Source organism: Triturus cristatus, chromosome 4_1, assembly GCF_964204655.1.
Source record: "Triturus cristatus chromosome 4_1, aTriCri1.1, whole genome shotgun sequence".
Taxonomy (NCBI): Eukaryota; Metazoa; Chordata; class Amphibia; order Caudata; family Salamandridae; genus Triturus; species Triturus cristatus.
In genome coordinates, this window is record NC_140585.1 from 1105379852 (window position 1) to 1105407657 (window position 27806).

The 27806-nt window shown below is 47.5% G+C and overlaps 1 protein-coding gene across 1 annotated transcript in view; it reads left to right on the top strand.

The window, feature by feature from the left end:
• LRRK2 (leucine rich repeat kinase 2) overlaps positions 1-27806 on the top strand; it is a 1602077-nt gene that overhangs the window by 1199498 nt on the left and 374773 nt on the right. Inside the window, exon 39 of the mRNA XM_085654107.1 lies at positions 4233-4333. Coding sequence (XP_085510233.1) covers positions 4233-4333 — 101 coding nt within the window. The remainder of the gene's footprint in view (positions 1-4232; positions 4334-27806) is intronic.

The following is a 27806-nucleotide window of genomic DNA, read 5'->3' on the forward strand; positions in this document are numbered from 1 at the left end:
AGGTCTCTTTCAGCGGTGGGGAGTGCCTTGGTTAGATCTGTTCACCACTGAAGAGGACGGTCAATGTCAGCAATTCTGTGTGTTGGAGTTCCCAAGGCGGCATTCGTTCAGCAATGCTTTTCGTCGCAAGTGGAACTGTGGCCTCCGGTACACCTACACCTTCACCTTTCCACCTGTACCACTTCTGCCCATAGTGCTGAAGAAGATCAAGCGCAACCGGGTGTAATCTATTCTTGTGGCTCCGCACTGGGCATGAAGAGTCTGGTAGCCAGAGCTCCTGACCATTACCATTGATCCGCCACTCAGACTGCCTCTTCGGGAGGATCTTCTGTCGCAGCAGCACAGGAGGGTTTTTCACTTAAACCTGTCCAGCCTCCACCTCCTTCTATGGAGATTGAACAGCGACAGTTGGCAGCTTGTAACCTTCCACTCAAAGTCTGTAATGTCATCTTGGCAGCCAGACATCCCTCCACTAAAACGGTACAGGCCTGTCGATGGAATAAGTTTGTGGCATGGTGCACTGCAAAGTCTGTGGATCTCCTTTATGCCCCTCTTTCAGAGGTCTTTTGTACATACTTTATTTGGCCCAGCAGAGCTCTGCCCTGGGCACTCTTAAGGACTATCTTGTGGCCATCTCTGCTTTCCTTCGGCTACCAGATCAGCCATCCTTGTTCAAGTCCCCTATTGTAAATAAATTCTTTAAGGGCATTACTCATCTCTTTCCTCCATCTCCTTTCCTAATGCCCCAGTGGGACTTGAACCTTATCTTATGTGTACTTCCGATGAGCATCTTCACAACTGTCCTCTCAGGCTCCTCACATTGAAAACTGCCTTCCTTGTTGCCATCACCTCTGCTCACAGGGTGAGTGAGCTTCAGGCTCTTTCTTCTAAGAACCCTTGCTTCTCTGTGCATCTGGACAAAGTGGTGCTTCGAACGAGACCCTTGTTTCTTCCAAAAGTGGCCACACCTTTTCACATTGGACAAACCATTACTTTGCCCACTTTTTTTCCACCTCCCCACCCTTCCAAGGAGGAGGAGTTACTCTACCGTCTGGACCCTAAACGTGCGCTGTCCTTCTACCTTGACCGCACAAACGATTTCCGGGTGGATGATCAACTCTTTGTTCACTATATAGGTGCCAAGAAAGGTTGGGCTGTTCAAAAGCGTACCATCTCTAGATGGGTTGTCCTTTGTACGTTGCGCTTTGGCGAGAAAGGAACCTCCAGTGGGGCTCAAAGCTCATTCCACTAGCGCTACGGCAGCCACAACTGCCTTTGCACTTGGAGTTCCGCTTATTGACATCTGTAAAGCAACCATGTGCACATCCTTGCACACGTTCACCAGACATTACTGCCTGGACAGCCAAGTCCAGAGGGACGGCTATTTTGCCCTTTCTGTCCTCCAAGACTTTCTGGTGTGAACTTGGTTCACAGACCCTCCTCTGGGTTGGTATTGCTGGGGTATCTATTGTAAGGTAAGGAATCTATAACTAATTGTCTCTTTCAGCTGAAAAAGTTATTTGCCTTCGGTAATGATGTATCTGTAAGAGACATAGGTTAGTTATTGATTCTGTACCACCACACCCATCCTCCCCGCTCTGAGAACTGACATCTAGGGACAGGGACTCCCTTGCAGGGCCCTGGTTTTAGCTCACCAGTGGTCAGTGTCTTGCATGGCTCTGTGCTTCTGGCATGGAAAGTCGTGTCAGAACTGATGTCACCTACCGACGCGCATGGGTACTGCTAAAAAAAAATTCTCCGGATCCAGTCTGACGCCTGGGGGTAATTCAGAGGTAAGGAGTCTATAACAGGTGTGCCTTTAGCCCTTTTTGGGGGTATCTGACAAATGTTCCTTCTACTGTCTTCTTGGACATTGTTTCCTTGTCCGTCCACCCTGAATTGTTCAGCGGTTTTTGATTCCTTCGGATTTTTTTCTGTGGTATTTACTCCGCTTCTTACGAGTGCAATTGCAGTTCTCACCCATTGTGGGCTTATCTCCCTTGTACTTCTAGGTTAACAAGTATGTTCTTCCGTGGCATCAGGATACTCACCCGTGTTGTTCCCAGGCTAGTTGGCTGGGCACGGGTTGTCCCGTGCATACATGGATGTACCTTGCTTCTGGTCTTTGTGCTTCCTAAGCTGTGGACAATTCCTAACTATCTATTTCTTCTCTTCTTTACACTGGCCCTTTGGCTGGACTTTCATTTCTGGTGTTGGTTTTCCAATACAATTTCTTTTACGGTGTGGCCTGGATGTCTGCATGGGCCTCTCAGGTGTTGGCCCGTCCACCTCAGCCCCTTTTTCCAGTCCACCATTGTGATCTTTATTTCACTATTCTAGCGGGGTTGTTTCTCCCCTGCGTTTTCTTTTCAATTCTTTCTCGCCTGCCTATTCGTACCGTCAGTATTGCTGTTTCTGCCTGCTCCTTGGTTTCTAGGATGTGTACTTCCACCACACCCTCTCCATTTAGATGGGGCCACGTGGCTGGTTACCTAGTTGTTGTCTCGCCTTCGGCCCATGACCGCTGTTATGGTCATTGTATATACCCTTTTTCAGGGCACCTATTATTGTACAGTGTGAATTCTGTATATTTGTATGTTCATACATATCATATGTATATATTTTCATACTTCTCTCATTATATGTGTATTTTACCTTCTTTTTTTGGGACTCTACACTGCGTAGTCCCAAAGAGCCTCCTCTCTCTCAAAGTTTTTCCTCTGCCTTACGTGGTCTATGGCCTTGATTGTTGCTAGTACTCAAGATGCTTTATCAGCTATTGGCAGGAGCCCTATGCTATGTCTACTTCTCTGACTGGGAACTTGACCCACTAGTTTTAACTGTTGTCCTAAGCTTTCTGCCTCGGTATCTTGGACCAGTTTCCCTTCCGGGGGGGTTTTGTAGTGCTCTGTTTCTATGGAGCTTTCTTCCCACTTGTCTTGTTCTTTTGTCATGCATTTTCTTCTATCTCTTTGCATGGCCACGGTTTCAATTCTGTACGGGGTTCTCCCTATGTTTTCTGGTGGTATGTTTTCTCCCACCCCTCCTTTCCTGGCAAGCGGTCTCTCTCTCTTTCTCTTATGCGGACTGGATAGCCTAGTCGGGGATATTTCTTGGAATCAGTTTGCAGACCCTCCTCCAGTACGGTATTGCTATGGTATCTATTCTAAGGTAAGGAATCTATGGCTAGACGTCTCTATCAGATGAATAAGTTACTTACCTTCAGTAACATCATATCTTGTAGACTAAATCTAGCTGCAGATTCCTTACGACCCACATGTCCTCCTACTGCCAACCAACCATACTGCTTAATACAAGTGTCTTTGAAAAATAGGATTCTTTTTGGGCACTCTGTCCCCTTAACAGTTTCTATACATGGCTCCCGGTTTTAGTGTGGAAAGTAGTTGCGGAAGAAACTGACATCAGTGCGTCAGGGGAGGGCTTATATGGACTCTAATAATGTTGCATCCGGTGGATGACATGGTTACGGAGTCACTCTGCACCCTCTACCGACGTGCCAAGGTATTGCTGTCAAAATATTTCCAGGTCCAGTCGGGCACCTAGGGATAATTCTAAGGAACGGAATCTGCAGCTAGATCTAATCTCTACCAGATAAGGCGTTACAGAATGTAAGTAACTTTTTCTTAAATGCTTCACTGACTGCAGTTTACAATGGTTTTACAAAGGGATACAACTCTCCTAATAGTCCCGAGACCTCTTCAATTTGATTTATCTCACCAACAAATTTAACCCGTTCCCTGCTCATTACGGAACCACTCCGTCATGAGCCACGGGCGCCGTGTGCTCATGACGGAGTGGTTCCATCATGCTGCGGCCGTTGGCGGCCGCTCCGCCCACTTGCATTGATCGCCCGCACAGGCGGGGAATCGGTGCCTCGTGGGCGGAGCCACTCTGTCATGAGCACAGCGCGCCCGTGGCTCATGACGGAGTGGTTCCGTCATGAGCATGGCGGCGCCGCGCTGACCCCGAACCCCCCCCAGCGCCGTGGCGGAATTCGTGCCGTGGCGAAGGGGTTAAATGTGTATTGTTTTTTTTAAAAAAAGGACTCCTGGACCCCGCACTTGGAGGGAATTTTAAGCAATTAAAACCACAAAGAAGAACTAGGAAGTAACATTTCCTATGTGTAACTTTCAAATTGCGTAAACCAATGTTTGGATTGCTGTTGTAATATCTATTGTCCTTTTAATTTACCTTTTAATCTTTACAAACAGGCGACGGGGGATTTGGCACAGTTTATCGTGCATCATATACAGGAGAAAATGTAGCTGTTAAGATTTTCAACAAACACACGTCGCCAAGGCTCTTAAGACAGGTAGGCACTGTTGCCTAGTGTTTGTTTAAGGATTAGGAGTTAATAAATTTTCGTAGCAGGTAATTAACAGAGGCACTACGACTGCTATTTTCTCTGAGCACGTGCTTAACAACTTCACCTTCTGTTCTGTGGGTAAATTGAACACCAGCTTTTGCTGGTAATGTTAACATCTTCAGAAAGGTGATTAAGAAATGTTGAAGTAAAAATGACTGAACACTTTAGAGTAATTTAGTTTATTCCTTCTTTAACTAATGCAGTGCTTTAACCTTCTAGTACTGATAATATAGCATCATTATAACACAAGCCCAAAAATAGAATCCTTTTGAGTGAGTGATAATTTTTTAACTAATGTAACTTCACCCAATGGGGATGTGTCAACACAATCTGAAAGAGCCCCATCATAACTGTAGATTGTGCAACTAGTCACTTGTTCATTTAGACCCATGCACTAGAATAAAGAGCACAAATGATAATCACGCCCATTGTGTTTTTTACTCCATTTTTTCTTAGTAGTTGATATTGGTTTGTGCCCACAGCTGTGTTGGCTCATCCATATATTTTCAGGTCCTTTCTGGTAATATTTGCAAGTGCCAACTACATCTGTAGCTGTAAAAACACAAGAAACTTGTGCATTAATACCCCCTTGTGCCTCACTCCTTTTTTACCACAATTACTGAATCGAGTAAAAAATAGCAATAGTGCACTGCATAAATTCTGACTGCAGCAGGGTGCTTTTGCACCCTTATTTGCTGATATGGTTTAAATATCCTTGATCATTTCTTAATCCATACCAGAATATCAGTGATACAGTTTATTTCTGGGAGCCAGTGCAATTTCTTCTTTACTCCAATAACTTTGTCAAACTTGCTGAGCTTGTAACAATTCTGACTTTGAAATTCTCAATTCTTTTGAGTTCATTGACTGCAGCAGACCTAAGTAGATCCATTACAATAGTCCAGTCCTGATAGAACACAAGCCGTAACTGTTTTAGTGTGAGTAGATATAAGTGAGGGTGGTACACTCTCTTTAAGGTATGTAGTAGTTAGAAGCAAGCCAAGGAGACAATGCTGATTGAAGTAATGCCATGTGTAGTCGTCTAAATTAAGCCCATAAACAAGAACACTTCCAAATGTCTTAATTTGATTCAATTCCAAATCTCTACTTTTCTTATTTGTCCTGAAGACATAATTGAAATAATTAATTCAAGCAAATGTTCGCATCCACAGCTGACAGGTTTCCTCTCAATACGAGCTTTCTCAAGACTGTAAGTAATATAAACATGCATACATGTAGTTTTAATAATACAATTAAAACGTGTATTTAAAAACATACATGATCCACAATCCTTCAACTTGAACCAAACCTTGGAGCACAGTGAGAGAAGAAATCGACATATTTCTTTGTTCTAGTGACAACATGTATTCCTCATTCTAAAATAACTAGTATTTACCAATTGTAGCTTCAGATAAATTACAGTTTTTAAATAGTGATCATAAACTGTTACTCTTATGCTAGGAACTGATAGAGTAATCCAGATTTGTATTGCTATTAACTAGATATGACTAGGGGGACGTGGCCAACTTACCAAGAGGGCAGCCATTCTTGGGTAGCTCCCTCTGTTAGTCCTTTAATCTGGACCTGGCAGGGAGACCCCAGTTTTGTTGGCCCTACCCAATCAGTGATGAAGACCAACACAAGAAGAACCTATCCAGGCTACTTCCAAGCGAAAAGATTGCTGTGGGGAGACTACCACTGGTGTAGATTTTGGACACCTGATGGAGTCTCCGCATCCAATGCCGGGCCCGCCTGCCGGTGGCTACTGGACTGCTGCTGCCTGAGCCTGCTTTCCAGAGCCCCAACGATTCTCCTTTAATGGGATGAGTACTGAGGGTATAATTGAACAGGAGAGAGAGGGTAATCGAGACACTCTAAGTCCCCCTGGAACATTATAGTATAAACAACAAAAGAGCGCAATCAAATCAGGAGCCAGCAGCAAAAAGTCACTTAAAAATTGTAAAAAGAACCCTCACTCACCAACCTAGTTGGTGACATGCTTCATCATTGGGTTCCCACCAGAGAGACCTAATGCCTTCCTGGTGTGCTACGACACCTGTTTACAGCGGAACAGGTTTTTTTGTGTATGGTGGAAGTGTGCAAAGGTTGTGAGTGCAAAAAAGGTGTGATTTAAAAATGCCTTGATTTTATCCCAAAAACTTTATTGGCGGAAAACCAGGCATAAGTAAAAAAGAAATATAACTAACTGTTAATTATACCAGTTGTATCCTAAAGTGAAGTAAAACAATGATGGTCAACATGTTTCTGCCTGGGATATTCACGAGGCGTTCGTCAGGACCGAGCCACCCCGGCGGTGTGCACACACTAAGGCGCACCCTAACCGTTTGTGGAAAAAAGGACCGCAATAACTCACGTTTTTTTTAACATGTCTTCAGGATTTCTGAAAAACAAGTGTTTCTGAAAAGTAAATGAACAAAAACACAAATAACTATACAAAACACAAAAAATACATAAAATGATGTAGTGCTTCAACGTGCCCAACAGTGACTTCAATAATGCTGCTGCTTGGTGCTCTCTGAATACAACAGGCTATTTAACTGGTAGCTATTAGGTGCTGTATAGATGTCAATTTCGCATGCAGCCCATGTACATATTTTTACATATGACCCCCCCAAAAAAGTGCCAGACTCATTAATTTAATCAGCACTGTGCCATAAATTACAAGCGTGGTTCAATTTTAGTACGCCTGTGATTTGAAAATAATAAAACTAATTAAAAACTGAACGTGACCATGACTCAGGGGCCCGAAAAGGAAGTTAGGATTGTGGCACCCTTAAACCATGCAGTTTTTAAGAGAAGGGATTCAACTCACGTAAAGAGTAGGTTGGCCGCACAACATAGGTCCAAGGGGGAGGTGCTCACTTGTAGTCACACACTATAGCGCCAATAAAGTTTTTGGGATAAAATCAAGGAATTTGTAAATCACACCTTTTTTGCACTCACTACCTTTGCACACTTCCACCATACACAAAAAAAGCCTGCTCCGCTGTAAACAGGCGTCGTAGTACAACAGGGAGGCACTCTGTCTCTCTGGTGGGAACCCAATGATGAAGCATGTCACAACTAGGTTTTTAAGTGACTTTTTGCTGTTGGCTCCTGATTTGATTGCGCTCTTTTGTTGTTTATATTACGAGTGCTGAGGGGCCAGTTCCTTATAGGGGCTGATTACTGCTGCGGGATTGAGGCTCCCGGGAGAGAAATGTACTGACTGCCAGCCGGTGGGGGTGTTGGCATGTCTCCGGGCTTGGAGGAGCTCATGCGAGCACTGACCTTTGTAGGCCTTCTGGGGTAACTGCTCTTCCCCGCATCTCTCCATGATCCGGAGGAGGAGGCTGGCTGATGAAGGGAACAGATTCAAACTAATCCCTTTGCCGCTAAGGACCCCGATATTAGAGAGCCTTTAGTAGAATTATTCAGAACTCTTGCAGGGTGGCCCTAGCTGCCTCTTTCAGTGCCTGTCTGGCCTGATAGCCCCACCCTAGGTGCTCATTGCCTTGTGGACCGGTTTGCCACGTGGATTCAGCAAACACCTTGTGACAACTGGATGGGTGCAGAGTCCTCATAAAGATTGAACAGAGCCCTTGTTGCCTTAACGAATATCGACTTTTGATCCCTGCCGGTGGCTAACAATTGTTAAGGCATACATGCTCACTGTGGGGTGCCTTGTGGGTCAGTACAGTCTGAAAGAGGACATTTTTGGACAAACATTCTATGTATTTCCTACTGGACTACTACTCTGTGAAAACCTTTGTTCCTCTTATCCCTTCTCCTTTACAGACAGCTGGTAGCCCTGTTCCTACTTCCCCATCCTCCATGAGTGGGCTTGCTGAGACGTACGCAGTTGCTGGCCTGTGCATGGCTGGCCTTGAGGGGCTCCGATTCTGGAGTTCATCTGACTAAAAAGACTAGCTGTCATGGGCAGAAACTGTGCAGCTGGAGCTAAGCTGCAGGTCAACACAGATAGCAATGGAGGAGATCATGGCTTAAAATGGATATGCCTGAGAATCCTATTTCTATTCCTAATACACTAGCTCTGTTGCCGAGGCATAAAATATACTTGACCCCATCTTAGGGGTGATTAACAACACAAAATCCTCTCTTGAACTGAAAATCAACACTGCTTCCCTGGATGGGAGAAAGTGTACATAAATGAAACATCCTTAAAAGAGCTCACCTCAGAGAATGTGACCCAAATTGCTGAACTGACACACCGGTTCGGCTTCCTAGAAGGGTGAGCTGAGGACACCGAGGGCCACACCTGAAGGAACAACCCCAGTATCGTCGGCTTGTCCGAGGGTGCAGAGAGAGCAGATGCCATTACTTTCACTGAAACCCGACCTTAAATGCACTTGCTTTTCCTGGCCTGCAACATGTTGTTGCTGATAAAGGAATTCACTTCTTGAATTACCCCAATGAGGCCAGGTATTGGCTAGAACAATACCAGGCTCAGTTGAAACAATCGCAGCAGTAGAACCAACCATACCTGGCCCAACCCAATATCACTCGGGACGCAGCAGATGCAGGCCTCAGCGAAGTGCGTCTAGAGTGGGCCCCATCCTTGGCCAGGTCAGTGAGGGCCATAGTGTTGCACTATTGACAGCTTCCACCTTGCAAAACCCACCTCCCTGTTGCCCCTCCAGTGAGGACATGGGAGCGGTTTCCTCTGATTCAGATTCTTCTGTCACTCCCCGAGAGAATCCCCTATTTACTCCCCAAACTGCAGATGACCTCCTCTAAGTGTTCTGTAATACTTTGCCTGCCTAGGTACTCATAAGGTGTTTGACTACACACCTTGCCTCTCTATCATAATATCACCCAGCATAGATCTCTTAGAGATATCCATAATCCTCTGCCTTACTTTATGCCGGGAAACAGCCCATTTGCTCCCTTCGCCACTGGATCTCTTTGCAGAACAACATAGGTCGATCTGATAGAGACTTCTAGCTGCAGATTCCTTACCTTTGAATTTCCCAGGCAACAGGCTTGATCCGTAAGCTTTTGCTGAGTAATAACCCTTGCGTGCAACAACGGGTGGCTCCATTCGGCTCAGTGTGACGTCGTCTGCATTGTTAGCGTCGGTTATGACATTGTGGTGCCTGTATAGGCGCCATCCAGGTGCGCGGATGTCAGTTCTTTTTTTCTTTATGTGCCAGTTAAGCGCCAATCCGGGAAGAGCTACCCCTCTGCCCCTTTTTGGCAGATTTTTTCTTGACTTTTGTCAACATTTTGGGATTTTCTGACTTTGTGTGCGAGGGATGTCTTCGAGGACGACAGGTTTTAAGCCATGCAGGACTTGTTCCTGCAGGATGTCAGTCACACATCCCCACCGCATATTTCTGTGGTGTCTCGAGTGCACCCACGATACTAAATCGCGTTCGGACTGTCGGGTGATGTCTCCAAAGACCATGAGGGTGCGGGCGATGAAGTTACTCGCAGCCCGGCAGTCGACACCGTAAAGCGAGACTCCGAGCAGGTCATGGTCCCGATCGAAGAGGAGGAGGTTGCCGGTCCGCTCACAGAGCCCTAAGTCTTCTTCCTTCCATTCGAGGTCCTCGGGACACTCGGGGAAGAGGCATAAGAAGAAGAAGTCCAAGCAGACTTCGTCTTTACCTCAACTGGCGTCCGTCACCAAGAGAGGTAAGAAGCACTGATGCTCTAGCCACTGTTCCGCGGAACTGGAGCCATAGTCAACTTCACATCTCCACTTCACATCTCCCCCCCCTTTCCAGGAGCCGTAGCGACTCCGGCTCAAATAAAAGAGTTTTACAAGGCCATGCTCTGCATATTTGAGCTGGATAACCCTGCTGGTGAGTCTTTGGGCTTCGCGGAGTCAGAAGGAGCCCCATTGGGTTCAACATCGTCGGCTCCGGCTACGACACCGGTGGGGACCCAGGGATCCAATCCTAGATCTGGATTGACGCCGGTCGTGCCAACATGACCTTCCCCAACATCAAATCCGAAGTCAGTGCCTGCGATGTCACAGATGTCCGTCTGTGGCGCAAGCCCCATTCTCATCTTCGACAACACGGAGCTGGAACGGCATTGATCGATGCCAATTCCAACGTTGACAGAACCCAGAGGTTCTATGTTGTCGCGTGAGCACTTCGAGGATGTGCTAGGCTCAGGAGAGGAATGGGGACCCTCTTGAAACCCAGAAAGTCTCTGAGGAGAATTTGGACTGGTATGGGGAATTTGGGGAGGCCAGTGGACTGGCTACTTCTCCAGAGACTGGCATTCTCTCTCCGCCAACAGTGGCTACGGAGGTCGGGACATGCTATGCCATGGTGGTAAAGAGAAAGACACACAGATGATGGACGGAATGCAGAGCAAATCAAACATTCTCCCCCAGTCAATAGATCTGGGTTGAATCCATTGTTCTTTTGCTCACCTTGCCACCCCAGTTTAGACCCAGCCATATGCAAATCAGTCTTGACCCTGTGCCTCATGGGAACAATCCAGACCGAACTGCCAAGCCGGACCAGACCGGACTGGAAACAAGCATCCTGGGACCAGTTTCTGGGCAACACCCCTCATCAGCCAGACTAGCATGAATCCAGTGGCACAGTGAACCCGGAACCGTCGTCTTGGCATACCGAGAGCACTTAGGCCGAGAAAGCTAAAGACACGTCGTCGGTCCCAGGCTCATTGTGCCACTGGATTCAAGCTATCCTGGCTAATGAGGGGTAAAACCCCAAAACCAGTCCTAGGATGCTTGTTTACGCTCCAAGGAGGACCTGGCTTGGCAGTTCGGGCTAGACTGTTCCCATGAGGCACACGGTCAAGACTGATTTGCATATGGCCAGGTCTAAACTGGGGTGGCATGGTGAACAAATGAATGATGGATTTAATCCAGATCTCTTGACTGAGGTGAATGTTTTGATTTGTTCTGCATTCCGTCCACCAATTGTGTGTCTTTTGCTTCCTCGCCCATGGTGGTTAAGAAGGCAGCCGAGGTCCTTGGACTGGAGCTGCCCTCAGTGCAGGTCAGGACTGCTCTGACTGAGGTGCTTCAACCTGGGGTTTCCACATCCAAACTCCTGCTGCCTTTTATTGAGGCACTTACAGACGTCCTTCTAGGAACATGGTCCAAACCTAGCACAGGTGCTCCTTCAATAGGAAGATTGCACGCCGCCATCGCCCAGCTCCGGGTGACCCAAAATTCCTCAGCCAACACCTCACTCAAGAGAGTTTGGTGGTGCAGGTCTCTATGTCCCAAGGTGCATTCCCTTCCACCCCCCGGATAGGTAGTCCAAGAGGCTGGATTAATTCAGGAAGAAGTTGTTTTCTTCCTCCAGCCTGGCATTGCGGTCCGTGAATACTGCATGTTTATTGGGCGATTTCTCCCATTCTCTTTGGGACACAGTTGTGCAGGTGCTGCCACAAGTCCAGAAGGAGGCCCGGGCTGTGCTCTCCCAAGCTCTCAATGATGAGAGAGACGCAACGCAGCAAAATTTACCATATGGTGTAGCCTATATATGACCAATTTACTGGGCAGATCGATTCCAACGATGGTGGCCTTGTCGATTCCAACGATGGTGGCCTTGAGGTGCCATGCCTGGCTTTGTACAACTGGCTTCTTGGGTGATGTCCAAACTAATTTGATGGACATACCCTTTGATGGAACCCTTCTTTTTGGGCAAAAGGCAGACTTGGCCCTGGTCAGGTTCAAGGACTCTCGAGCTATGGCCAGATCCTTGGGCCTTTCCTCAAACCCTGTGGCCAGTCTTCCTTTCACCACTTTCATTGCAATGGAAGGAGTTTCCAGCCGCATCAGCCATATCCCAGCCGACATCCAGCACAGACTACCCAAGCCGTGCATAGACAAGGACGCGGTGCATTCGGATATCAGAATTGAGGCCAGAAGTCTCCAAGCAATCCTAGGCTGATTCTGCAGGACCACACTACTCCAGTTGGTGGGAGAATTTGTCATTATCTCCCCTACTGTACTGCAGATAGTCCAGGAGAGCTATTCCCTACCTTTTCTTTCTTTTCCTCCTCCTGTTCAGCCAAATCAGGAACGGCTGATGGAGGATCATTTAAAGTTGCTCCAAGAGGAAGTTACGGCTCTCTTGGCCACGGGAACTATAGATAGTCCCGGTTTCAGAAGTAGGCAGTGGCTGTTATTCCCGCTAGCTTCTGATTCTGAAGAAGAACAAGGGGCTGTGGCCCATTTTAGATGTTAGGACTGTCAAGCTCTTCCTCAAAAAGGAGAAATTCAAAGTCCTCACTCTGGCTCAGGGCTTGTCTGCCCTAGACAAGGAAGACTGGATAGTAGCGTTGGACTTGCAGGACGCATATTTTCATATTCCCATCCTGCCGGGTCACAGGTGTTACCTGTTGTTCAAGGTAGGCCGCAAGTCCTTTCAGTTTACCATGCTCCCCTTCGGCCTTACCAGTGCTCCTCAGGTGATCACCAAGGTGATGGCGGTGGTCGCAGCTCATCTTTGCAGGTTAGGGGTGTCAGTCTTCCCCTACCTCAACGACTGGCTGTTGAAGGCGTCCTCGCCCCAGGCTGTTGTCTCCCACCTTCAGACTACGGCAAACCTTTTGAATTCGCAGGGGTTCTCTATGAACGTGCCGAAGTCACACTCAACGCCTTCTCTGACGCTCCCCTTCATCTGAGCAGTTTTGGGCTTATACTCCAGAGCAGCGGGTCCAGGATATTCAGTCTATGATTCTGATATTTCAGCCTCTATCCTGGAGTCCGGTAAGACTGACTCTGAGGTTGTAGGGCCTCATGGCCTCCTGCATCCTATTGGTAAGACACGGTAGATGGCGTATGCAGTCTGTCCAGTGGGATTTGAAGTTCCGGTGGACACAGCACCAGGGAAATCTTACCGACATGATTCAGATCTCGGAAGGGACTGCGAAAAATCTGCAGTGGTGGTTAACAAACTGTGATTGGGTCAACGGCAGACCCCTCTCCCTTCCCCAACCAGACCTCACAGTTGTGATAGATGCGTCGCTTCTGGGATGGGGCAGCCATCTGGGAGAGGTTGTGATCAGGGGACACTGGTTTCTGGGGGAGACGGGGCTCCACATAAATTTGCTGGAGCTCCGAGCGATTTGGTTGGCATTGAAGGCATTTCGTCCCTCTTTCAAGGGTAAGTTAGTGCAGGTGATCACGGACAACACCACAGCAATGTGGTACTGCAACAGTATCTGTTGAGAGGCCCTGCATCTCTGGACATGGCTAGAACAGCAGGGCATAACCCTGGTGATTTAACACCTGGCAGGTTCTCTGAATACTAGGGCGGGCTAACTCAGGCCTCGAAGCTGAGTGCATCACGACTAGCGTCTCAAGTCAGAGGTGGCCCATGGTCTTTTTCAGCAATGGGGAGAACCTTGGTTAGATTTGTTCACCTCCGAAGAGAACGTGCAGTGTCAGCGATACTGCGCACTGGAGTTTTCAAGGCAGCCATCGCTCAGTGACGCTTTTCATCAAGAGTGATGTTCAGGCCTGTTGTATGCCTTTCTGCCCATAGCACCCCTGCCCAGGGTTCTGAAGAAAATTATGAGTGACGGGGCCCAAGTCATTCTTGTGGCTCCAGACTTGGCGAGGAGTGTCTGGTATCCAGAGCTTCTGAGAATGAGTATTGATCCTCCAATCAGGCTGCCCCTTAGGGAGGATTTTCTGTCACAGCAGCAGGGGAGGTTTCTGCATCTCAATCTGTCAACTCTGCACCTCCATGCTTGGAGTTTGAGAGGCGGCAGTTGATAGCTTTTGACCTTCCTCCTGACGTCTGTAACGTTATTCTGGAGGCCAGGCGGCCCTCCACTAAAATGGCATACGCCTGCCATTGGCAGAAATTTTTATTATACTGTACAGAAAGGTCCATTGACCCTCTTACTGCTTCTCTTTCTTCTGTCCCTGTTTTCATTCTAACCTATCCCTGCATATCTCTGCCTTGGGAATGCTCAAGGGTTGTCTCTCTACTCTGTCTGCCTCTTTGTGGCTGTCAGACCAGCCTTCTTTCTTTAAATCTCCTGTTGTACATAGATTTCTGAAAGGGCTGGCTCACTTGTTTCAACCCACGCCCTTTGTTATCCCACAGTAGGACCTTAATTTGTTCCTTACATACCTAATGTGTGCCCCCTTTGAGCCTTTGCACAATTGTCCCCTCTAGCTGTTGACCATCAAAACAGCCTTTTTAGTGGCGATTACATCTGCCCGAAGGGTGAGTGAGTTACAGGTGTTATCTTGGCCGATTCCTTATTTTATGTCATTTCCGCACAAGGTGGTGCTTCGCAACAGGGTATCCTTTTTGAGAAAGGTTGTGACCCCATTCCATCTAGGTCAGTCCATCACTTTACCCACCTTCTTTGCTCCCTGCATACCTCTAAGGAAGAGGAGCGTCTCCACTGACTGGACCCAAAAAGAGTGTTGTCTACCTTGACCACACAAAAGAGTTCTGTTTGGATGACCAACTCTTTGTGGGGTACGTGGGAGCAAAGAAGTAAGGGCAGTGCGAAACGGACCATCTCTCACTGGGTCATTCCCTGCATCAAAATCTGTTATGCCTTGGCTACGAAGCAGCCCCCTGAGGGATTAAGGGCCCATTCCTCTAGGGAAAAGGCTGGGACTATGACCTGACTCTGGGTGTCCCAGTCCAAGACATCTGTCAGACAGTGACGTGGACTTCCTTGCACACGTTCGCAAAACATTACTGCCTTAATGGTCAGGTACGCAGTGACGGACATTGTGCCCGTTCTGTCCTGCAAGACTTCCTAGTTTAGGATGTGAGTCTGCAACCCACCGCTGGGATGGTATTGTTCAGGTATCAGATTCAAAGGTAAGGAATCTGTAGCTAGAAGTCTCTATTAGATAAATAAGTCACTTACCTTTGGTAACGCATTATCTGGTAGAGACTGTATCTAGATGCAGATTCCTTACAGCCCCACCCATGCCTCCCTGCTTTGCGTACTGATATTGTAGGGCTACGGTTGTTCCCCTTTTCAGGGCCCTAGTTTTTCACACGACTATATCAGTTACTTTGTGGCTCTGCGCTTCTGGCGTGGAAAAAAGTACTGACGTCCGCATCCCTGGGTGGCTCCTATATAGGCACCGCGATGTCATAACCGACGCTTACAACACTGACGACATCACGCAGAGCCGAATGGAGCCACTCGACGTCGCACGCAAGGGTCATTGCTCAGCAAAAGTTTTGTATATCCAGCCTGACACCTGGCAAAATTCAAAGATAATGAATCTGCAGCTAGATAGAATCTCTACCAGATAATGCGTTACTGAATGTAAGTAACTTGTTCTTTCTGCCCGTGCCGCTCGGATGGTAACCAACTCTGAACCATAAGGTTTCCCTCTCATGCTCGCAGCTTAGGCTTCTGCACTGATTGCCAGGCCAGCAAAATACCATACCGATACTTCCCTTAGTCCTTGGTAACTTCTTGCACCTTGTGTTCTATTAACTGCCTGTTAATTCAGCTGGAGAAAAGAGTTCTTTTAAAGGGATTATAAACACTTATTTGTTTTATTGGCTCATTGACCTCTACCTATATGTTTTTTGGGAAGTAACTAGCTGAGGAAGAGAATCCTTCTGTTCTGATATGAATGAATGAATGAATGAATGAAGGAAGGAATGAAGGAATATTTATAGAGCGCATGGTAACACAGAGGCATCCCAGCGCTAAAAGGCACTCGGTAAGCTACGAAAGAATTACTGGAAGAGGAAGGTTTTCACTAATTTTCTGAACTTAAGATGATCCAGTTCAGAGCGTATGTGCAGTGGAATACTGTTCCAAAGTCTGGCCCCATTATATGAAAACATTCGACCTCCACTACGAGCACGTTTGATCTTAGGCACACAGATTAAACCTTTTCTCCCTGATCTAAGGCTTCGATTGGGAACGTACAGTTGATTCCAAGTGCGGATCAAGGGCGGGCCGGTTCCTGCCAATAATTTATGAATAATACAAAGCACTTTAAATTGTACTCTTTGCTGGACAGGAAGCCAATGAAGAATGTCAAGGGCCGGCCTAGCCGAGGAACGTTTAGGAATGTTCATCAGCATGCGTGCCGCACAATTCTGTACGATTTGGAGTCTTTTGATAGTGGCCAGGGGGGCTCCCAGATATAACGCGTTGGCGTAGTCAAACCGCAACAGTACAATGGCTTGTACAAGTAGACGTCTTGCTGCAGACGGAAGCATTGGCAGTACCTTTCTAAATCTTCTGAGCAATCCGTGACAGTTTGCTACCACTTTACGCGATTGCTCTCTGAAATCCAAGTTGCGATCAATCCAGACTCCTAAACTCTTGACTCGACTTTTTGGGCCTGGGGGGCACCCAAGCAGTTAGGCCACAGATGGTCAATGTTAGAGGGGGCGAATTTCCCGAAGAGCATGAGCTCAGTCGTGGATCCATTAAGCTTCAAGATCCAATCAAAGACCTTCTGAAGGCATGTTGCCAAATCAGGGTCTGATCGATTAGATTGTTTTAAGGAGACAATCAATTGAGTATCGTCGGCATAAGAAACAACCTGTACCCCAAATAGGAGGACTGCTTCTGCTAACGGACTCTTGTAGACATTAAACATCGTGGGGCTCAGGGAAGATCCCTGAGGAACCCCACAAGTCAGTGAAATGGGCTTAGACGAACACTCTCCTTCAAAAACCGTAAAGACCCTATATTGGAGAAAGGATTGAAGCCACCTAAGAGCCAACCCAGTCACTCCAGCATCCCTCAGTCTTTGAATCATGAGATGATAATTGACAGTGTCGAAGGCTGCGCTGAGATCCAACAGGATAAGGGCAGCGTTCCTGATTTCTTCTGTAGCAGCCAAAATGGCTGTTTCTTGTTGGGGTCTGAAGCCAGTCTGGGTAACATGAAGACGCTTATTATTTTCCAAAAAAGCAGATAAAATAGCATTGGTATATTTCTCTGCTAATTTGCTGATCCCTGGAAGCAAGGAGATTGGGCGGTAGTTTCCCCAGTTATCTGGGTCAAGATTAGGATTTTTGAAAAGAGCCTGGACTCTAGCATGTCTCCATTGAGATGGTGCAATCCCAGTTTCAAGTGACGAATGTATGCAATCAAGTATAACAGGTGACACTACTTCAGCAATGTTTTGAAGAACACTGGGGGGGGCAACATCTAGGGGAGAACCCGATTTGAGTTCTTTAAGTGATCTTTGCAGGGTTTTGAGATTCATAGGGGAAAATTCCTCCAACAGCGGGGTGGAGGAAGGGGGGTTGACTCCACCACTTGATACATCCATTTGTGAGGTAGGAACTGGCAGAAAGGAGTTATAGATAATCTGAATTTTTTCTGGAAAGAAATCCGCGATTTGGTCACATCGCAATTGCTCATTATCAGTGCAAGTAAAAGGAGTAGGGGGGTAAGAAGATTATTAGCAATTTTAAATACCTCAAGCAGAGAGTTCGCCGAGAGGATCTTTCCCTGATAGTAGAGAGCTTTCGCAGTTTTGATTTCCTTTTTATAGATTTTAATAACTCCCCGATATTTAACTTTACTCACTACAGAAAAATCCTTCCTCCAAAGTGTCTCATGTTTTTTACAAATCTGTTTAAGCTGACAAAGATTGTGGGAATACCATGAGTTTTTTTTTTACTCCCACCTTTTCTGATATTTCTACTTTGGGAAGAACAGAATTGAGTGTACGGTCGATCCGATTATTAAAATTATCATTTGCCAAAGTAGGGTTAGGATGAGATGTAGGAATAGTATCGTTCAATACACTGATAAAGGTGTCTAATGGGTGTTTTGACCATCGACGAGTAGTTTTTATAGCTCTGGCCGTTCGTATATTTGCATCAGATAACGTAAAATTAAAAGGAAGTATGAAGTGGTCAGACCATGGGATAGGGACAGCGTCTTCTACTGAGAGGTGGTCTATGTTAGAGAATATAGGATCCAGCGTGTGACCTTTGATATGGGTTGGGCTGTTCACTTTTAGTGTGAGTTGGAACATGGCCAGTTCATCAACCAGTTCTTGAGTGGAGGCTGATGAATAATCATTGAACTGCAAATTAAAATCACCCAAAATTGTAAAATTAGGGGTTGAGCTGGCAAGGTTTGCTGCTGTCTCTGGAAGGTCCTTCTTAATATGCTAATTTCCTTACATTCATGGTCACAATTCCACACACACGACACAAAACTTACTATTCTGTGCCACTCAGGTACTTCAAATCTTGCCAGAAGACGGGACAAGGAAAACGCACCTTTCTAACTTTTACATCAGGACATGGAACCAGCAAAATAAACGATACAGGATCCATGCATAATTGAGTAAGTGGGGAGCTCCAATAGAGTATCTACTGGAAACCCATCTTATATCCTCAGAGAGGGACTGACTCCAATACAAATGGAGTAGCCAGCTCTTTGGCACCTCCTTCTTATCTTATGCTAGAGGGTCTGTGGTCTGGATTTGACTAGGCACTTCTTTTATAAAATACTGAATGCTGATCGACCCGAGGGTTATAATGCTTTCTTGATGGCCCACTGGATGGTTCCACTCTGGTTTTATGGAGTATTTATGTGCCAAACTCCAAGAAACCCTGTTTCCTGGTATCCCTCTCCCCAAAGCTAGCTTGTTGGGCCCATATCCAGTCAATGATGATGGGGGGAGATTTCAGCTGTGCTCTCATCCCCATTCCCAGGTACACCCCCTATTCGTAATGCTTAAGCTTTGGCATCCTAGATCCATAATTGTCTTTGTCAGATTTTTTGCGTGCCATGAATGGACAACACTGGGAGTATTATCTTTCTCCCCTCCACATGGACTATGCGTCAGGTTGGATCCAGTTATCTGTATCACACAACTCCTTCCATCCTACTTATTTGGGTAGAAGATCCTCTTGAACTTAGCATGGCCTGGGGTAGTATTGCCACTCTTATTGCTACCTTGCGGCTCCAACCTCGATGGGTCCTTTTAAAGGTACCATCTAAAACATAATTATCAACTATTTAAATGACAATGAAAGCACTGCCTCAAATCCACTGTTGTAGTGGAAGCCTTTATGGCCGTAACTAGGGAGATATACATAGAATCGGTTGTTGGTGTGCGACCCATGTTGGAATCAGAATTGAAGGTCAAAAGATCCTTGTCCAGTCTAGAATCAGCTGTTCTGGACAATACTATTGCCCTGGATGACGTGAACAAGTCCAGGAACTTCACTTGACACTTGTGGAAAGCTTTAGATGCCGTGAGTTTTCTCATAGGCTGCCAAAACCCCACAAACCAGACTTATCATACCACAACACTCCAAGATTCCTGTACACTCAATGAAGGACCTGCTTGACTCTTTGAGACTCACCCAGGGAAAGATTAACTTGTCCTTCTGCTCCTATTATGTGTGCCTATGCCTCCCTATATGGGTGCGGTGAGCACCCTGATGCAAGAGACCTCTGTATTTTCCTAAAAATAATTGACCTCGCCCAGCTGCCCAGAAACTCATGAAGAAATCCTTGGGTCTGAATTTTGTAACTAGAATTCTGAAATGCAATACGTTCCCTTCTCAAGGTCCAAACTCCAGAGTCAGATTGCTTACCAATTGAATTCTTTGCGAAATAGGAGGGCCTAACTCAATCCCAGACTCCATCACTTGTCTGATACTGCCAACCTGTTGGGCACTCTCCCTCCCTCCACTATTTAAGAGAGACTTCTAGCCAAAGATGCCTTACCTCAGAATATTCTGCAGGCATCATATTGAATCTAAAAATTTTCAAGCAGTAACCCTGTGCACCAGTAGGTGGAGACGCTCGTGATCATCCGCGCCGGAAGTAATGTGCACAGTGCGTATGTAGGCGCCAGTCAAGCAAGCTGATGGTTCTTTTCTTTTTGTGCGCCAGTCATCCGTGAAGCGGTACCGCTCAGTCCATTTTATATGGACTTTTTGTCAACACTTTTTTGGGAATTTGATCTCTTGGTGTGCTAGCAGGTTTCAAGCCATGTGGTGCCTGTCACCGGCAGATTTCTGTGACAGACCCACACTTGGTTTATCTCTGGTGCTTGGACCAGGACTCCAAGACCTGTGACGACTGCCATGCAATGCACCTGATGCCTCTGACTGAGCGTTCCCTCAAGCACCCCACTACCCGCCATCGGATGACCCCACGACGCTTATGATCCCGGTCACGTGCAAAGTCTTGCGAGCTGCACCCAATGGTCATTGTCTCGTTCCAAGTTGTCGGGTGAGTCCCACAGAAAGAAGTTGAAGAGGTCTTCGAGTTTGCTGCTCCTGTCCAAGCCCTTGGACGAGGCACAGGAGTGTCGGCACTCAAGGCCTCGCTCCTCTGTGGACCCGGTGACAGGGTCCGCTCTGCAGCTTACTGACATTCCCGAATCTGGAGCAACCTCCACCCAACTTAAAGAGTTCTATGAGGCCAGTACCTCATATTTGGGTGGCCGGACCCCTCCGTAGAGCCTTTGGGCCCTAAAGCTTTGGGAGGGGAACCCCTGTAGCACCATCCTTATCATTGTACCCGACTCCTACATAGGGCCGGACATCCTGCGCTGGCTCTTCTGCTGACCGGGACCATTCCCTCTGAGCTGGAGCCTTTTTCATTCAACAGGCCTGGCGAGGGAGATGAGGGTGGCCTTTAGGCACAAGGCTTGGCTGAGAGCCACTGGCTTTTTGGGGGATGCTCAAGCCAAGCTCATGGGCATGCTCTTTGGTGGCTCTCACCTTTTTGGTCACGAGGCGGACTCAGCACTGGAGCTCTTTAAGTACAGCAGAGCTACGGTCAGTTCCTTGGGCCTGATCACATCCAACAAGTAGGTTTTACATATAGCCCAAAGAGGCTACTCCATCCCCTTACTGTACACCCCACCATCCATGCCTCCCACTTATGACCGGCTGACAGAGGACCATCTGTCCTTGCTTCCTCAACAAGTGTTGACCTAGGAAGTCATCAAGTGGGTCCTGGAATCAGAAGTAGGTTGTGGTAGCTATGCTTGCTACGTTCTGGTGCTCAAGAAGTATGGAGGCCTTCGTCCTATCCTAAACTAGTGCATGCTCAGTGTCTTCCTGAAAAAGGAGAAGTTAAAATGTTGTCATTAGCTTAAGTTCTGGCTGCCCTAGACCCTAGATACTGGATGGTATCATTGGACTTGTAGGATCTATACTTCCGCAAGGCCGTCCTGCCTGCCCACTCGTGTTACCTGCAGTTCATGGTGGACCAAGATCACTTCAGTTTGCTGTGCTCCCCTTTGGCCTTACCAGCGCCCCTCAGGTGTTCACCAAAGTGATGATGGTGGATACAATACATCTGCTGTAGCCAGGGGATCTGGTCTTCCCCAACTTCAACGATTGGCTTTTGAAGGTTGTTTTGCCCCAAGCAGTCATCTCCAGACTATGACGGACCTCCTACACTCGCTGGGGTTCACTATCAACGTGCCGAAGTCACCCCGACTCTTTCTCAGACACTCCCTTTCATCAGAGCTGTTCTGGACACAGTGCATTTTCTGACCTACCGTCATAAGCGGTGCAGGAGAGTAGGATCTGCACTTATGTTGTCCCCACATTTTTTCTGATGTATACACTGGTTTCTGGCTATAGTCTGGCTGGGTCCCTGCTAATCAGGGCCCCAGTCTCTCTGTTCTCTCTAAACAACTTTGAGTACATACTAGATGCACTAGTGATTGGATACTGTGGTACCTTATGAGCCCCTAGTATATGGTACCCTAGGTACCAAGGGCATAGGTACTTCACAGGCCTACCAGGGGCTGAAGCATGTATTATGCCACCCCTGGGAAGCAGACTAAATCTGATACCACAGGCCTGCTACTGCAGCCTGGGTGAGGTAGTGTTTGCACTCCTCACTGAGGTATAGGTTCCTATATCTCACCATACACACACATATAGACCTATCAGTCACCCCTAAGGCAGGCCCTATCAATACTGAGGGCAGGGTGCTTGGTTTACAATGTGAGGGGGTGCCTCTGCCTGAGCAGGGCCCCTATGCAGCTGGCAGGGTCTATTCCTTGTGGCTGTTTGTGGATGCGGTTAAACCATCTACTCTTAAGTGCATTATAAATGCTAACTTTGGAATGACTGCATCAAAACATGTCGTGTTTAGTGTCAAACAACTTGGAATCATACCCCCACATCAGTCCATGATGTGGGAGCATGATCCCACCCTTCTAGAGGGGACGACATTTGCCTACTGTGGTAACACGGTAGAAATCTGAAAGAGCCCTGGCATCACAAAATTGATGCCACCAGCACAGACACTGGGCTGCACTCCTGCTGCTGACTGAAACTCGCAGTGGAGGAGGCCCGACAATAGGCATCCTGTCACAGGGAGGTGTCACCACCTTCCAGACAGGATTTAGTGTATTGGGGCTGGGTGGGTGCACTCCTAGAGTGCTTTGAAGACCTGCACTGGGGGAGCAGTAGGCTCCTCTGTGCATATGCCAGCTCAAACCGGTTCAGGGACAACTTGCCCCTGCTCTGGCGCGAAACTGGACAAAGGGAAGTGGGTGTAACCCCCCCTACCCTGACACTCCCAGAGGAGTGTTCATAGAGCTAGTCCCTCCCCTATCTTCAGTATAAGATAGGAAACCTTGCCATTGCAAAGTAGATAACCCTGGATGACGCTTTACAAGAAGAATCCTGGTCCTTCGACGTTCCACTACCTTTGGAAGACGGAAGAATCTCCCTTAGAATCAAGGAGTGATTTCCCTGCTTGGCAGGCACCAAAACTTGAATCAACGGTCGCAAACTTTCCCGCTCCTGGCGGAGTCCGAAGTCCCTGCAGCCCCGGAAGTGGATTTCCGGACTTCTCGACGGCCAATGTGAGTCTCCAGCAAAGCTGAGGTGAGTGGACCGCACGAGTGACGAGGAACAGCAATACCCGGGAACCGTGCACTATTGTCGAGTGCAACCCCTTCACGCACTTTCTACGAACTTGTGCTTTGGACCACTTGTGTCCCAAGCCTCCAGCAGGTCTGCAGTGAAAATCAGAGGCCTACCCCGTCCCGAGTGACCGTGGGCTCCTGTGAAGCATTTCCTCAAGAGGCGCCTCCGCGATCCCTTGCCCGTTGACTAAAAGGGCTCCCCTGGTTACTCCAGGCCTGCCCTCACTCACCCTCACTGGGTGAGTCCCTTAGACTTTGCTGGTCTGCACCATTGACTAAATTCACTTTCCACGAGACTTGCGGTTGCCAAGGCTTGTTGGCTTCAATCTGGTTGCCGACACCGACATCAGCTGCATACGTCGTGGGACACTCCGAATCCAGCTGCTGGTCATCGTCGATCTCTCCTGGACCTCGTGAGCGAAGAGTCAAAACACCCTTGATCACCTGAAATCACCCGACATCCGTGGGCATCCATCTTCCTGCCCCGGGTCACTGGCAAGTGACTGTGAACACTGTCCCTTCAATTTTCAGGTCATCTGCATCTAGAATCCAACCTTGGATTCCACCGGACACTTATTCAGTCTTCGCAAGCAGCAAATCTTCTTTGGTCTCCATAGAAAACAGCGACGCGACCCGACACCAAAAGACACCTATGCACCCGGCTTCCCTGGGTGAGGTAACTCGTGCACTCCGGTGCCCTAGTGTGTGTTGGCCCTCGAATTACTTACCATGTAAGTGGCTTGCTTGTAGACTTCCTCGAAGTACCCTAAAACTTTAAAAAACAAACAGCGACTTGGTCCATTGTAATCAATAGGGAACCTGCGGCTGTGTTCACACACTGCATGCGTCTCCCGTGGGTCTGTTACTTACCTGCTTTTTCTGCAGTAGTGAAGCCCCAGCGATTCTACAGGCCCTAGGCCTTGTCATTCTGCAAGTCGACTTTCCTAAACCTCTTTTTTAGTATATGGTCTGGTACGCCCCTAGGGCCCCAGCCATATTTGTGCTTAACTTATTGTGAAACGTTGATATTTGAATGTGTTCCTGGCTTCTAATCTCATAAAGAGATTAGTAGAGTGTGTCTAGAAATAAATACATATATATTTGATATATATACCTGTGTGGTGTCCTTTCATTTGGTAATTCAAGAGATTATAAGGTAAAACAAGCTGCTTTACATTCCTCTGAGACTTAGCCTGAAGGCTGCTCTCCACAGCTACCACTAGGATAGCTTTCTTTAAAAGGTTGTCTTAAACCTATCTACCATAAGAGTCGAATTGGACTGGTGCAAGGTGGCCACTATAACTAGTGACCAGCATATGCCAGGCCAACTTCTCACATTGGTGGGCAGCGTGTGGGATTCCAGCTTGCCATTGTTTTACCAGAAAATCTCTATTTGAATTACTAACTGAAAACCACTTAAGGTACTCGAGGTACATATAAAATCAAGCTTAGTATCACTAAGTTCTACTGAACTTAGAGTTGTTTGTGAAGGGATAGCACACCCTTGCTACAGCTCAAGCTAGGATCAGTAGGCCACAAACTAGTGTAGGTAGTACAACACTGCACAACACTAGAATGTCCTCAAGGGATGGACCCAGTGGATCCACCCAACCTTAGTATAAGGACATGACCTTCTTTGACTTGAAGGCCATGTGTGTTGCAAGACACCTGGGGTAAGGACAGAGTCCCTCCACACAATACCTGATGAATCTACTTATAGCAGATGATCTTAGGCTGGCTCTAGGAGCTGGTGGATATGAATCAGGGGTTGGGTCAGCCATAGTCTCTGGGTCTGATGATGAAAATCAAGATGACCTGGAGTCTGTGATTGAAGCGCCAGACCCAGAAAGGTCTGAAAAGGACAGAGGAATTCCCCCTAAGAGAGTTGACAGAGTGGAAGAGAGGCCTAGGTCCCCTTCAAGGGAATCTAACCACTCAAATCCCTCTGAGAAGGATTCTGTCCATCAGAGGAACTCCTACTTACATAGGGAGACCTCCTCTGAAAGAAGTTACAAGATGCTCCAATATGAGGAAGCTAGGCTTGCCCTCAGAACCGAGCAATTGGCCTTAGATAGAGAAGCCTTTGAGCTCCAGAGAACTTCTAGAAAGGAGGGGTTGGATACTCCTGGTGGCAACAACAGTGTCCCTAGAGGCAGAGATTACATCCCAAACCATAGGAACCTGTCCAAGGTTGTTCCTCCCTATCAGAGTGGGGATGATATCCACAAATGGATAACTGCTATGTAGAGGGCCTGTAAAGTTCAACAGGTCCCCCAGAAACAGTGGGCAGCAATCTTGTGGCTCTCCTTTTCTGATAAAGGTAGAGACAAGCTCCTCACTGTTAGAGAAGAGGATGCTAATGACTATGAAGCCCTGAAGAGCGCATTAATAGATGGGTTTGGCTTAACCACTGACCAGTACAGGTTGAAGTTCAGAGATACCCAGAAAGCACAGACTCAGGATTGGACTGACTTTGTTGATTGTGCAACCAAGGCTCTAGAAGGTTGGCTGGTTGGTAGTAGAGTTACTGATTTTAAGGGATTGTATAATCTTATCATGAGAGAACAGATCCTTAATAATTTCCAAAACCAGTTGTTGCATCAGTACCTGGTGGACTCTGATCTGACCTCTCCCCAAGAATTGGGAAAGAAGGCAGACAAATGGGTCAGAACCAGGGTGAGGCAGAAAACCCAGAACCAAGGGGGTGACACTAAGAAGCAGGATCCTAAAGCTCAGATAGAGGTGGGGATAAGGCAAAATACCAGAAGTCTTCACTAGGGCCCCAAAAATCTGCATCTGGTGGGGATTCACAGTCTACAAAGGGAAAAGGCCAAAAGAAGCCCTGGTGCAAATTCTGTAAACAGAAAGGGCACTGTACTTCTGATTGTACCAAGTCCAAAGACCAAACCACCACCACTCCAGCCCCTAAGGCACCTGTTCCCCCTAGTGCAGTCATTGGTGGAGGTGGTAATCAAAATAAGGGTGTAGTAGGGTTGACCCTGGGTTCTGATGTAGACTCTGGCCTAGTCAGAGTACCAACACAGGGATTGCTAGTTTTAGAGGGAGACCTTGATATGTCCTTCCTAGTGAGCCCCAGTAATCTGGGCAAGTGCAAACAGCAGCCTATAATAAATGGCAAACAGGCTTTGGCATTCAGGGACACAGGTGCTAGTGTCACCATGGTGGCAGAGGATCTAGTGGACCCTGCACAGATCATCCTGGGTGAAATTTACCAGGTTACCAATGCAAGCAATGTCAGGACCAACCATAGTCTGGCAGTTGTGAATTTCCCCTTTGGAGGGGTAACTGGCCTCAAGAAAGTAGTAGTCAGTGCAGACCTCCCTGTCGAATGTCTATTGGGCAATGATCTGGAGACTTCAGCCTGGTCTGAAGTGGAGTTATGGACTCATGCTGAGATGTTGGGCATACCTGCAGAGGTATTTGCTGTGACCAGGTCACAGACCAAAATGCATAAAACTGAACCAGCTCTGGATCCTGAAACTATGGACCAGATGCTACCCCAGAGGAGGAGCAGTGGGGTTCAGGCAGTGCCTTCCCCTCTGTCTCAGATCTCAGATTCCCCTCCTGAGGGAGGAGAAGCATATCCTGAAGAAGGAACTGCCCCAGAGGGACTTGAGCCTGGTCAGGTTGAGTTCTTGGGGGCAGGGGGACCTTCCAGGGAAGATCTGAGTAAGGAGCAACAGTGCTGCCCCTCTTTTGAACCCCTCAGACAGAAAGTTGCTGCTGAGGCTGCTGGGAGTGATAGTTCGTCCCGTAAAGTTTATTGGGATGAGGGACTCCTATATTATGAGGCTAGAGATCCTACCCCTGGAGCCACCAGGAGGTTGGTAATACCTCAGAAGTTTAGGGGGTTCCTCTTGACCCTAGCACATGATATCCCAATGGCAGGACACTTGGGCCAGTACAAGACCTGGGATAGGCTTGTTCCCCATTTTCATTGGCCACACATGTCAGAGGACACAAAGGAGTTGTGTCGCTCCTGTGTCACTTGCCAAGCCAGTGGCAAGTCCGGTGGCACAACAAAGGCCCCCCTGATACCACTACCTGTGGTGGGGGTTCCCTTTGAAAGGGTAGGGATTGACATTGTTGGTCCCCTTGACCCTCCAACAGCATCTGGGCACAGGTTTATCCTGGTGGTAGTGGATCATGCCACCAGGTACCCAGAAGCAATTCCCTTCAGGACCACCACAGCCCCTGTGGTGGCAAGAGCCTTCTCCAGAGTGGGTTTCCCTAAGGAGGTTATATCTGACAGAGGTACAAACTTCATGTCAGGGTATCTAAAAGCAATGTGGAAGGAGTGTGGTGTCAACTACTAATTCACTACTCCCTATCACCCACAATGCAATGGGTTAGTTCAAAGGTTCAACAAAACCCTAAAGGGAATGATTAAAGGCCTCCCAGAAAAGCTTAGGTGAAAATGGGACCTTTCACTGCCCTGCCTTCTGTTTGCATACAGGGAGGTCCCACAGAAGGGGGTTGGCTACAGCCCTTTTGAACTGTTTGGGCACCCTGTCAGAGGCCCATTATGTTTGGTGAAGG